General features: G+C 40.4%; 1 protein-coding gene across 1 annotated transcript in view; it reads left to right on the top strand.

The window, feature by feature from the left end:
• Positions 1-11,974, top strand: part of tmem86a (transmembrane protein 86A) — a 37,388-nt gene extending 25,414 nt beyond the window's left edge. The window contains exon 3 of the mRNA XM_039017058.1: positions 8,993-11,974. Coding sequence (XP_038872986.1) covers positions 8,993-9,420 — 428 coding nt within the window. The 3' untranslated portion in view covers positions 9,421-11,974. The remainder of the gene's footprint in view (positions 1-8,992) is intronic.
• Positions 11,975-14,418: the final 2,444 nt, after the last annotated feature.

Below are 14,418 nucleotides of genomic sequence, written 5' to 3'. Positions count from 1 at the left end.
TGCTAAAAAAATTACAGATAAATTCAAAATGAGTGGCTGCAATAATGAAAATATCTCAAAAACCAAGAGAGGAATTACTAAAAACTCAACCTAAGAAGAAAAACAACGCAACTGTCTTTTGCACTAAGTACACCAAGGGTTCGGAGAAAATGAAAGCAATCCTGAAAAAGCACTGGCATATTCTGCAATCAGACAAAATAAATCGCACAACTCTTCAAGGAACTCCCACTGGTGGTCTATAAGCGTGGTCGCAATATTGGAGATAGCTTGGTGAGGTCTGACATGCCCACTCAGACACTCTTGACACCTATCCCAAATGGGAACTACAAATGTGGCTCATGCGCACAGCGCAATAGCACTATAAAATCATCCTTCTTCAGACACCCACATACAGGTCGAAAAATACCTGTTAGGGGTATCATCTCATGCAAGACCAAGGGAGTAATCTATCTCATCACCTGTTCATGTGGGAAAGCCTACAAAGAGAGGCTTACTGGATATCCTGTCTAAAAACATTGACCCCTAGTGGTCTGAATATTGACTTTGATCTCAGGCCCTTCTTATGAACAATTATTTATTTCATGAACAAGTCTTATAAATGGATATATTCTTTCTAGAGCTTATTAGCGTACACCTAATATGTCCCCCCTGTTGATGATACTCATTATACATTAAGGTTGAACCAAAAGATTACACGTTTCAAATATGAAATGAAATACGAAACAATTAAATATGTGAAATTGAATTAAACAACAATGTATGTACAATATTCAATTATGTTTCTATATGATAACAATAGCCTAATATATTTAATATGCCATAAACATTTTTATTTTATTTTTAAGTTTCACTAATTCATTCGAATTAACTTAATCATTATGACACCACACTATTGTCATTGGTTGCACTAATTGCACTGTTTGCTTACATAACCTGGTTCAAGTATTCATGACATTACCCTGAAGAAGGCACAGTGATGCCGAAACGTTGGTAAATACACAATAAATTACAGGGAGTTTTTATATGGCGTGTGTGACTTTCTTTATTTTGATAGTTTTCAGATGGAGACGTCAACACAACATATCAATTACTAAAGGGATACTTCGGGATTTTGGCAATCGTGGATACCATTTTTATGTCTCTGCGTGCAGATTGAAGGAAGTTGGTAGCTAGTGCATAATAGCATTAGCATAATGACTGGAAGTTAATAGTATTTGCTAGCATGCAAGCAGATACCATAGAATTCCATTCATTGCGCTAATGCTAGTTAGCATTGGCTTGCAAAACTACCTCTAACTGCCTTCATACTGGACATAGAGGGATACAAATGGTATCCACAAGTTCATCTGGCTCTGGAAGTAGATAAAGGGCATTATGGCCACATTCCTGAAGTATCTCTTTAACTTGTAGACATACTGGAATTAAATTTGAAATGAACCGAAGCCTATAAGTATTGTCTCCTTTTAGTTGAATCCTTGATTTAAATTGAAACAATAGCTGTTGATTACTTTTTGCAACTCCTATATACAGTTGAAGTCGGAAGTTTACATACACTTAGGTTGGAGTCAATTAAACTCGTTTTTCAACCACTCCACAAATTTCTTGTTAAGAAACTATAGTTTTGGCAAGTCGGTTAGGACATCTACTCTGTGCATGACACACGTAATTTTTCCAACAACTGTTTACAGACAGATTATTTCACTTATAATTCACTGTTTCACAATTCCAGTGGGTCAGAAGTTTAGAAGCTTCTGATAGGCTAATTGACATAATTTGAGTCAATTGGAGGTGTACCTGTGGATGTATTTCAAGGCCTACCTTCAAACTCAGTGCCTCTTTGCTTGACATCATGGGAAAATCAAAATAAATCATCCAAGACCTCTGAAAGAAAATTGTAGACCTCCACAAGTCTGGTTCATCCTTGGGAGCAATTTCCAAATGCCTGAAGGTACCACGTTCATCTGTACAAACAATAGTACGCAAGTATAAACACCATGGGACCACGCAGCCGTCATACCGCTCAGGAAGGAGATGCGTTCTTTATCCTAGAGATGAACGTACTTTGGTGCGAAAAGTGCAAATCAATCCCAGAACAACAGCAAAGGACCTTGCGAAGATGCTGGAGGAAACAGGTACAAAAGTATCTATATCCACATTAAAACGAGTCCTATATCGACATAACCTGAAAGGCCGCTCAGCAAGGAAGAAGCCACTGCTCCAAAACCGCATTAAAAAAGCCAGACTACGGTTTGCAACTGCACATGGGGACAAAGATCGTACTTTTTGGGGAAATGTCCTGTGGTCTGATGAAACAAAAATTAACTGTTTGGCCATAATGACCATCGTTATGTTTGGAGGAAGAAGGGGGAGGCTTGCAAGCCAAAGAACACCATCCCAACCGTGAAGAACGGGGGTGGCAGCATCATGTTGTTGGGGTGCTTTGCTGCAGGAGGGACTTGTGCACTTCACAAAATAGATGGCATCATGAGGCAGGAAAATGATGTGGATATATTGAAGCAACATCTCAAGACATCAGTCAGGAAGTTAAAGCTTGGTCGCAAATGGGTCTTCCAAATGGACAATGACCCCAAGCATACTTCCAAAGTTGTGGCAAAATGGCTTAAGGACAACAAAGTCAAGGTATTGGAGTGGCCATCACAAAGCCCTGACATCAATCCCATAGAAAATTTGTGGGCAGAACTGTAAAAGCGTGTGTGAGCAAGGAGGCCTACTAACCTGACTCAGTTACACCAGCTCTGTCAGGAGGAATGGGCCAAAATTCACCCAACTTATTGTGGGAAGCTTGTGGAAGACTACCTGAAACGTTTGACCCAAGTTAAACAATTTAAAGGCAATGCTACCAAATACTAATTGAGTGTATGTAAACTTCTGACCCACTGGGAATGTGATGAAAGAAATAAAAGCTGAAATAAATCCTTCTCTCTACTATTATTCTGACATTTCACATTCTTAAAATAAAGTGGTGATCCTAACTGACCTAAAACAGGGAATTTTTACTTGTATTAAATGTCAGGAATTGTGAAAAACAGTTTAAATGTAATTGGCTAAGGTGTATGTTAACTTCAGACTTCAACTGTAGGTCTAAATAGCATCATTGATGAAATAGGATTACATTGATACAAATGTGGTTAAATTTGCTGAGTTAAACCTACCCTTTGGAATAAAAATGGCAATAGTTAACCCATTTAGTTTTAAAGTGGAGATCCCTCAATAATAATTCTTAAGATAGCACATTACCCTCTGGGCACATACCTGTATGTCACCTCAACGTTTAGTTTGAGTTATCAACTTTCTTTAAAAAAAAAATCTCACCAATCTTTACACAACATGTAAAGTGTTGGTCCCATGTTTCATGAGCTGAAATGAGAAATTTTCCATACACAAAATTATCCACCCACCTGACATGCGTGGCATATCAAGGAGTTTATTAACCCCCTAGAGTCGATTGGCGCACCGATGCGACAATCTAAGTAACATATAAAAACATCCCCACCAAAATCAGTCAGTTTAAGCTAGAGATATCAGTTTTTCTTAATTGGATGCGTCTCAATCCAACACACTTCTGCATCTGTGGTGGAAGGTTGCAGAGCTAGAGTGGTGTTTGTCAAACCATGAGACATCCCGTAATTTGGCCTTCTCACGAAAAACATCCGTAGCGTCCGAACCGTTTGGCCTACAAAAAACTATGACCACTCTCACAAACATGAAGGTTGGTCTCCATTTTGCTCTACGACCACCACAAGTGTCAGGGGACTCGTCCGAAGTTGGTTACCCTCAGTGTGCCAACTTGTGTTTTGTAGCATTCGAAGGATTTGGGTTACAAACTAATGTGAACCCACTGAGGAAAGGGGATATTCTCACGAACACCATGGTGTTCTCCGTTTTGGTCTATGACCCCCCCCACAAGTGTCACTGGACTCATCTGAAGGTAACCGGTACCGGTTAAAAAAATGAATGGAAGTATGGTTTTGTGCCTACCCAATAAAAGGGGTTCAATACGTGTAAAAAAATAAAAATAATAATAATAATATATTTCCTGAGCTTTCTTATACAGTGCATTTGGAAACTATTCAGACCGCTTCACTTTTTCCCATTTTGTTACAATACAGCCTTATTCTAAAATGGATTCCATTCCATCAATCTACACACAATACCCCATAATGACTAAGCAAAAACAGGTTTGTAGAAATTTTTGCTCATTTATTATATCAAATATGACATTAACATAAGTATTCAGACCCTTTACTCAGTACTTTGTTGAAGCACCTTTTGCAGCGATTAAAGGCTGGGCCACTCAAGGACATTCAAAGACTTGTCCTGAAGCCACTCCTGTGTTGTCTTGGCTGTGTGCTTAGGGTTGTTGTCCTGTTGGAAGGTGAACCTTCGCCCCAGTTTGAGGACCTGAGCGCTCTGGAGCAGGTTTTCATCAAGGATCTCTCTGTACTTTGCTGCGTTCATCTTTCCCTCAATCCTGACTAGTCTCCCAGTCCCTGCCCCTGAAAAACATCCCCACATCATGATGCTGTCACCATGCTTCACCGTAGGGATGTTATTGGCCAGGTGATGAGTGGTGCCTGGTTTCCTCCAAATGTGACGCTTGGCATTCAGGCCAAAGAGTTCAATCTTGGTTTAATCAGACCAGAGCATTTTGTTTCTCATGGTCAGAATCCTTTAGGTGCCTTCTGGCAAATTCCAAGCGACTGTCATTTACCTTTTACTGAGGAATGGCTTCTGTCTAGCCACTCTACCAAGGCCCGATTGGTGGAGTGCAGCAGAGATGGTTTGTCCTTCTGGAAGGTTCTCCCATCTCCACAGAGGAACTCTGGAGCTCTGTCAGAGTGACCATTAGGTTCTTGGTCACCTCCCTGACCAAAGCCCTTCACCCCCAATTGCTCAGTTTGGCCAGGCTGCCAGCTCTAAGAAGAGTCTTGGTGGTTCCAAACTTCTTCCATTTAAGAATGATGGAGGCTACTGTGTTCTTGGGGACCTTCAATGCTGCAGAAATGTTTTGGTACCCATCCCCAAATCTGTGCCTTGACACAATCCTGTCTTAGAGCTCTACGGTCAATTCCTTCGACCTCATGGCTTGGTTTTTGCTCTGACATGCACTATCAACTGTGAAACCTTTATATAGACAGGTGTGTGCCTTTCCAAATCATGTCCAATCAATTGATCAATGGAAACAGGATGCACTTGAGCTCCATTTCGAGTCTCATAGCAAAGGGTCTGAATACTTAAATAAGATATTTATCTTTTACATTTTTAATTAAGAAATGTACAAAAATGTTTTCGTTTTGTCATTTTGGGATATTGATGGAGGTAAAATGTTTTATTTAATCAATTTTAGAATAAGGCTGTAACATAACAAAATGTGGAAATAATGAAGGGGTCTGAATACTTTCCGAATGCACTGTATCTTCTAGATATAGGACAGACACTTCAAAACCTTATTCCTTATGGGGTTTTTTACTCTCTTATTTGCCATTTTATGAATGTGTTATTCAATGCGTTTTCTATGGGCTATAGTAGTAAAGGCCAAATTCAATATTTTGTCAAATACATTTTATAAAACAAGTTTGGGACATATGAAGGGGCCCTAAAATTTAAAAAACAAATAGCTAAATGATCCATGGTATGACCATCTTAAAACAGTTCCATATGTCAGCTGCGAAGACAGATATTGAAGAGGAGTGGGACAACATTCCACAGGCGACAATCAACAGCCTGATCAACTCTATGTGAAGGAGATGTGTCGCACAGCATGAGGCAAATGGCGGTCACACCACATCACATCTGATCCATGCCCCCACCTTTAAAAAAAATGAAGGTAGTCCCAGTCAATTGAAATCCATAGTTTAGGGCCTAATGAATGTATTTAAATTGACTGATTTCCTTATATGAACTGTAACTCAGGAAAATCTTTGAAATTGTTGCATGTTGCGTTTATATTTTTGTTCAGTGTACTTTCCAGTGGGAGGTACTGGCCAGCCTATTGTCTTTTCTGATGGTGGATATAACGTTGAAGATCTGACATTGTTTCAAAGGTACAAATTTAACAAATTTAACAAATAGGGTAAAGACCCAGCAAACAGGACCCCAATTGGCCCCATGTAGGTATTCCGTGGGCAAGGTGGGCACAGGCTAGCCCACACTAATCCCACGCCAGCCCAACACAGGCTAGCCCAGTCCAAGCCCAGCTAGGCAGGGGCTCATTTGAATATTTGGGAGCATGTGCAATTTTCATATGTCCCATGCACTTTTTTAAAGTCCCAGTACAGTCAAATGTGTTTTTTCCTGTGTTTTATATATATTTCCACACTATGAGTTTGGAATAATACTGTGAAATTGTGAAAATTATGATAATGCCCTTTTATTGTAACAGCTGTTTGAAAAGACAGCCTGAAATTTCTGCCTGTTTTTGGTGGGAGGAAGTTTTGGCCTTCCATCTACACCTTTCAAACCAAGATGTTTTTCCGCCAACTTTAGCATTCCTCCAACTTTTTGCATGCATTTCTTTCTATGAAAGCTATTGCCGGTGACAAAGCCTCTACATTTCCGCCAACTGACCTCGTCATGATTGTGGTAAAGTTTTGCCTACGGCTTAGTATGAAATGTATCCCATAATGCTGAGGCGGCATTGGCACGCAGTACGCTTAAACTCTTGATGGTTGCTAGGCAGCGCCCATTACCATTATCCTCCTGACAGTTATAAACTTTGCGAGGCATGTCACTTCACCCATATCTTCGCATATCCCACCACATGCACCGTTTTCTTAAACACAACTGGATGGATCCATAAAGAATTACTGTGGGAAGAAATATCACCGAATGATGAAAATATTGGAATAAACGAGGCTAATGTAATTGAAAGCATCAATTTGTTGCTTCCTGAAACTCCCAAAGTCATCTAATTGTTTTAATACATTTGAAGTAATAGCCTAAACGTGTGTGTTCAACTATTTCAGTGCTGTTTCTCGCTGCTTTGACACAAGCGTGGGGACGCAATCAATGTCAAATTTTTCTTTTCACTGAATCTCCATTTGGATATTGGTTAGGCTACAATTAGGCTGTGGACATGTTAGCTAAGTTGAGGTGAGTGCTGCTCATGATCATCTTGTCAAGTGTCTAATTTATTAGCACTGATCAGAACATTTTGCAAGCATGTTCAGTGCCTTCAGAAAGTTTTCATACCCCATGATTTATTCCACATTTTTTTGTGTTATAGCCTGAATTCAAAATTGATTAAATGTATACTTTTTCTCACCCATCTAAACACAATACCCCATGATGACAAAGTAAAAAAAATTGTTGTTGACATTTTTGCAAATATATTGGAAATGAAATACAGACATATCTATTTTACATACATTGACTCAGGGGTGTGAATACTTATGTTAGAATCACCTTTGGCAGCGATTACAGCTACGAGTCTTTCTGGTTAAGTCGCTAAGAATTTAGCACACCTGGATTAAGTCGCTTAGAATTTAGCACACCTTGGATCTACATTTGCTCATTTATTTTTATTTTTTATTATTCAAGCTCTGTCAGGTTGGTTGTTGATGATCGCTAGATTGCTTTTTTCAAGTCTTGCCATAGATTTTCAAGCTGATTTAAGTCAAAACTGTAACAGGAACATTCCATGTCGTCTTGGTAAGCAACTCCAGTGTATATTCTGCCTTGTGTTTCAGGTTAATTGTCATGCAGAAAGTTGAATTTGTCTCCCAGTGTCTGTTGGAAAGTTTTCCTCTAGGATTTTGATGTGTTTATCTCTATTCTGTTTCATCCTTGCCGATGACAAGCATACCCATAACATAATACAGCCACCATCATGATTGATGTGTTGTATTGGACTTGCCCCAAACATAACGCTTTGTATTCAGGACATAAATGTCATTTCTTTCACATTTTTTGCAGTTTTAATTACAAATGAAATCAAATTTTATTGGTCACATACATATGGTTAGCAGATGTTAATGCGAGTGTAGCGAAATGCTTGTGCTTCTAGTTCCGACCATGCAGGAATATCTAACAAGTAATCTAACAATTTCACAACAACTACCTTATACACACAAGGGTAAAGGAATGAATATGTACATATACATATAGGGATGAGCGATGGCCAAACGGCATAGTAGAGAGTGCAGTAGTCTAATCTAGAAGTGACAAAAGCATGGATTGGCTTTTCTGCATCAAATTTGGATAAAATGTTTCAGATTTTTTGCAATGTTTACTACTTTTTACTTTTTTTATGAAGCATTCTCAATTATATTCTGAATTGAGGCCAAAACCTGGTAGGATTACAAGAAATTGACTTTAAATCTTCAAATTTTCTGTATACTGCAAAGAGGAGGGTCACTAAAATATTTTGCCGTAAGGGGGGGCCCTCCAAGCAAATTACGCTTAGGGCCCCCGAAATTCTAGAGCCGACCCTGCCTGCAATGTCGTCGGGCAGGAACTCGACCACTGATGCCTACGGTCCTTTTCAGCAGTTGAAGGTGGCGTCCTCTAGTGGGTTGCATATCAAATGGCACCCTATTCCCTTGTAATAGTACATTATACAGAGAAAAGGGTGCCATTTCAGAAACAGATATAGGGTCTCCTTTCCCTCATGCTACTCTCAGCCATCCAGTTTGTTTAGATCAGCGCAGATGGAGGAGAGGAAGGTACTTTAGACAATTTAGGCATGCCCCATGCTTAATGTCTTCCCTACTTGTGATTTCCCTCCCTCCTGTGTGTACCTGAATGTGTGTTTATATACTATATCAGGCAAATTCTAATCTGGGCCTCGAAGCCTGATCCACATTATTTCCCTCTAATCAAGGACTGATTTATACCTTGGACACCAGGTGGCTGCAATTAATTGTCAGCTATAACAGAAAACCATCAGTACTCTGGAGCTCCAAGCTCAGATTTTATAACAAAAAAGGCAATATAACAGGAAGTTATTTATACTATTTTCTGTATCCCACAGGTTTGCTGATGTTTGCCATCTCCCACATCCTCTACTCCTCGGCCTTCGGTATGAAGCCCCTGAACCCGCTTGCCGGCCTGGTGATCGGCGCCATTTCGGCCGTGAGCTACGCCCTGCTCTACCCCTACCTCTCAGGCCCCTTCACCTACCTGGTGGGGGTCTATATCGCCCTGATCGGCTTCATGGGCTGGCGGGCCGTGGCCGGCCTCCAGTTGGCCAATGACCTGTGGACCTGGACCAAGATGTCGGCATGCCTGGGCGCTGTACTCTTCATGGTCTCCGACCTCACTATTGCCGTGAACAAGTTCTGCTTCCCTGTGCCGCACTCACGCGCCATTATCATGGCCACCTACTATGCCGCGCAGATGCTGATCGCGCTCTCCGCCGTCGAGTGCCAGGATGTGGAGACGGCAAGGAAGATGGCATGAAGAGGAGAGAGCGAGGTCGCGTCACGTGATCAAGAAGATGTGAACGGGACAGCCAATCCCCCTTGTTTTTGTCATGGACATATTCCAGAGACCGTTACCCCCAAACCCCCTGCTTTGGTTGTAGCGTGGCATTCGCACACCCTTGTTACCATGGAAACTAGTGTTCTACCACCAGCCTGCCCCATGGCTAGTGGGACAGTCAAAGACCCTAGTTACCATGGAGACAAGTGCACTACTTTTAACCCTCAACTACTGCCCTACAGTTCTCGTAGATACGTCCTAGTTACTAGAGAGTAGTGCACTACAACTCCCCCACCTCACTGCCTAGGATTTTGGTACAGACGACCATACAGATCACCATGTCAAGGTTTGTGTGTGGGTGCGTGTGCGTGCGTATTAGGTTAGAGGATTCATACTATATAACCTACAGATGAGTGTGAATTCTCATGGCCTGCTACAATAATAGCCCCCCAGTCATTGGCTGCCCTCTCCACCCCATTTACAGTACAATGTGGTCCAATATTGCAAATTCAAAAGGATGTGTTTTCTGTGGCATAGTGTCTTTGCAACTATTTTATCACCATTATTTAATTTATCTCTGAAAAGGGAGTTGTTAAAGTGAATAAGTTTGCACATCTCGACTTGTTATGGGGGAGGTAGTGTCCCATAACTGCTGTCTGTTCTCATGTATTTAGGTGCTGTTCTCAAAGTCTGGAGCACATCCACCCTCCTTTTGTACTTCTGCTCACCACACTCCTATTAGAATACATCCTCTCTCCTGTGTCTATGAGCCTATGAAAATTGCTGTGAATGTCTACGCACACACAGAGCGAGAGAGAGAGAATTCGTGGACTTTTACCTAGCTAGCTGTTGCTAACTCATTTGTCCTGGGATATGAACATTGGGTTGCTATTTTAACTGAAATCCATATGCTCCTTCTATCTGCTGGATCTTTGTAGAATTTTGACCCATTTTGAGTCCCACAAAATCATGTGTTCTCTGCGACAATTAATCCGAAGGTCCAAAGTTAAAAGGGAAAGCCTAGTAGGTTTTCTTTGATTAATCTCTCCTCATTCATTCTTCTTCGGATTTTATATGACTGTTGGCAACCGGCGTTAAGGCTCATGACCTCCATCAACTAGGCTGGAGTGTGGACCTGGTTCATCTTTCAATCACTCACGTGGGTTTGTATGCTCCTTCAAACCAAAGAGTAGATGGGAGAGGCATGACTTGCCGCGCCAAATAGAACCAAGTTCTATTTTAGTGCCTGGCTATGCAGATGACGTGCGTGAGCAGTTTCGATGAAATGATTGAATAACGTGTATGTGTACATTTATTTTGCAACAGTCGCGCACGCAACCTGGCCGGTTTGGTCAGCATGTGAGAGATATCATTTGAGAGCGCCTGCTCTAGTATTTTACCACAGTCATTACTGATCACTCAAAAGGCTGGTCCCTTCACTGCGGTCTAAGGGGAACATTTTTCTTAGATCTGTGTGCGTATGTGTTTCTCTGTGTGTGTGTGTGTGTACCCTCTGTACCCGAGGCATCTCACAGTGTTCCTCCTTCACTGTTTATGTTACCCTGAACACGCACAAACACACACCACATATACACGCTTCCTTCAGGTCACACTTCATACCCCCAGCTCCTGCTGGTTTGGTTATTAGAAGAAGCTGGTGGTTCCCTTATTGCTGGAACATTTTCAGCTACCAACTGTGTGCCTTTGGCCATATAAAGTGTCACAAAAGGGACATGTTGGCTAAAGCCAGTCCTTGTTTTGTCTGCAGCGCTTGGGCCTTCAGAGAAGAACACTGCCCTAGGACACCCTGGTCCCTAAGTGTCCAAACACAGCCAAAAAAGAGAGAGAAGACTGGCCAATGGTTTCATTAGCACAAGGGAACAATTATACCACTCAATCCCAATTGGTTACATCCCCCGAGATAGATATGCAGCTATGACCCTTATCTGTCATGGTGTTTTTCTCTGTTGCACCAGCTATAGGGCCCATCTTTGCTGAGTTATTGTGCTGTCTGTTTCAAGCATATTGACTGAAAAGATTTCAGTGTGTATTTAAGACATTTTTAGAAAACAGATACGTTGTTATACTTGTTGCGTGTTGTTTTAGTGTGTGCGTGTGTACAGTATGTGTGTGCGTGCGTGTAGGTGTGTGTCGAGATCCCTTTAGGGCCGTGGCAGAATTGCTGTGATCTATCATTTTGGCTTGAACATTGGCTAAATGTACATCACACCGGCGTATTCCTATTTTGTGATATTTTCTCAAAATCCTTTGGCATTTTCTCTTCTTCTCTTCAGTCCACCATCTTCCTATTAATGGATATTGTCTATAGTATTTTCACCTGCTATTACCTTTTCCCTTGCTGTCTCTTTCCTTTCTATGACCCCATAATCAGGGATGACGGATTAATGCCAGGCCATTTTTATGTATGTAACGTTTTCCCAGCTAGCACATAACGTTCTGAGAACCATATGTTTCTTAGAGCTTGGTGAGAGAGTGATTTGTTGTTTATTTTGCATACAACTTTCTGGGAATGGTGCAGGCTAGTTTCTTGGCTTTGGAACATTCTCAGCACTTTTAAGGAACTTGACAAAAAAATATATATTTTCTTGGTATTTCATTACTTTAACAGAATGTTTCCTAAAAGTTCAAACATGGTTACATTTAATTTCAATTTTGGTAATGTTCTAGGAATGTTCTCCAACTGGTTTGACATTGGGAATGTTCAAAATTGTTCAACTTCGTTAAGAAACAACGTTCTTCGTTGGTAATTTCAGTACTTCAGGCATAACATTTTACTACAGGTTTCCTCCTGGTTCCATTTAAAGTCATGTTCTCAAATTGTTCCGAGAACGTTAAAAAAACTTTTGTAATGTTCAGAGAACGTTCTAGGAATGTTATTTAATAACATACATTCCATTCTCAGCATCACCAAAATTCTCTCTATCCTCAATCTTGTTAAGTGTGTTCAGGTGCGTTGCCTGCGCCCACTAATTGGCCACACCTGGTCTTAATGAGCGTTTGTTTCAATTGAAATGGGGTCTGTTTGAATAAACTAAAATGAACAGATTTGTAAGCGTAAAAAAATATGGCATGCTAGCTCCATCCTGGTGGTGTGGTGGACTAATTCCTTGGATAGATTATAGGTTCGAATCTCACTGATGCCGTGTCACAATGAAAAAGAAATGTGTTTGCATGTTTAATGCATAAGGAAATGTATTTCCATGTGTCCTATCTGTGCAAGTAACCCACTTGTCAACTAACACAAAATCAACAAAACAATTCACAAAGTCATTGGATTTTGGTTAAAAGTTTGGTGGTGAAAAAAACAAAATTCCCTTCTGTTGACTTTTTGAAAATCCAATTGGTTTCCCACGTTGATTCAACATCGTCACGTAGATTTTTTTTTTAAATTACTTGGAAACGTCATTGATTCAACAAGTTTCTGCCCAGTAGGAAAAGTCACATTCAGTGAACGTTTTAAGGAAGTTATAAAAAAAACTTGAAATAACCTATAATTTCCATTCTCAAAGCGTTTAAAGAAACCTCCCAGGAATACTTTCAAGGAACCAGAGTAAAACATTCTCAGAACCTCCTGAAACCTAAAAATATACCTTCACAGAACAGGTTCACTTCTGTTCTCGTAACGTTTACCTGTCAGAAGACTTAATTCCCACAACCAATGTGAAACCAAAAACATACTTCACCACAACTTCCAAGGAACCAAATGTGCTAGCTGTGGTCTCTGCTCAAACAGAAACCTTATGAGTGTGTAGGCTCTATTTCTTTTATACCGACTTTTTTCAGCCCTGCATCCCGCTAAAGGATGTGCGTTTGATTACACTTTTCTATAGAGAGTGGTTGTTGTATAGCGCCCATAGAGTCTAATGTAGCATGAAGAAGGATGCTAAAAATGGATGGGTTCTATTGGTATGGAAGACATCTATCTATTGGCTGTTGTTGTTTATTTATATCTATTCAGCTACAGTATATGAAACTAACTGACAGTTTACTGGAATAAGTAGAGGAACTACTTAAAGATGCATACAAACAGTATATTGTAACATATGGTTATTTGACCTTTTAATAGTTTGAATTGGGATATGTATAGGGAGTATTTGAATACTTGTGGATACACAGAGTATCCAAATATATCGTACTGTTCTGTCCCACTGGGCACCAACTGGTTGAATCAACGTTGTGTCCACAACATTTCCACAAAGAAATGCAATGTTTTTCCTTTTGATGATGTAGAATCAATGTAGAAGATTAATTGGACTTGCAAAAACTCATCAACGTACAGGAATTTTAGATTTTTTTGTAAACCAACTTTTAACCTAAATAAAATGGCAGTCTAAGCTGCAGAAGGGATTACTGAGAGATCAAGATTCTAAATGAGGGGAGGCATGAGCTCCCCTTAATGCAACAAAAGTCAAACTTTAAGTAAACCATTCTCCTATTTGTTTCAAATGCAATTTTGTACTGTTACAGTTGTACATTTTTAAATAAAAGCTTAAACGAACACCCACCTCATCTCCGTCATTGTTTAAACCAGTGACAGTTACTTCAGGTTCTTTCAACCGCATTCATACTACTCCGCCTGTCTGCCGCTCTCGCTGTCTATCTTGAGCTTTCGCTAGCATACTTGCATCATTGTATCGACCCCAAAATGTCGTGTTATAATTCCCACTCTGATCAGGACCCAAGTCGGACTATGTAACTTTGGATTTTGGGAATATTTTTGAAGTTGGATTTATTTGAGTGGCAAATGTATGATAGCAGCAAGGCAAACTATAAACAAACCTAAATCCCAGATTAGCTCTGCATCCTAAATGGCACCCTGTTCCCTATTTAGTGCACTACTTTTGCCCATTGGATTCTGAACAAAAAATTGTGCACTATATAGGGGATAGGGTACCATTTTCCATTTGGGACATAACCCTGGGTCAACAAATCATGGGTATTGATGCCAATTAAGAA

The sequence above is a fragment of the Salvelinus namaycush genome, chromosome 21 (assembly GCF_016432855.1).
Source record: "Salvelinus namaycush isolate Seneca chromosome 21, SaNama_1.0, whole genome shotgun sequence".
Taxonomy (NCBI): Eukaryota; Metazoa; Chordata; class Actinopteri; order Salmoniformes; family Salmonidae; genus Salvelinus; species Salvelinus namaycush.
This window is presented reverse-complemented; position numbering and strand designations above follow the sequence as displayed.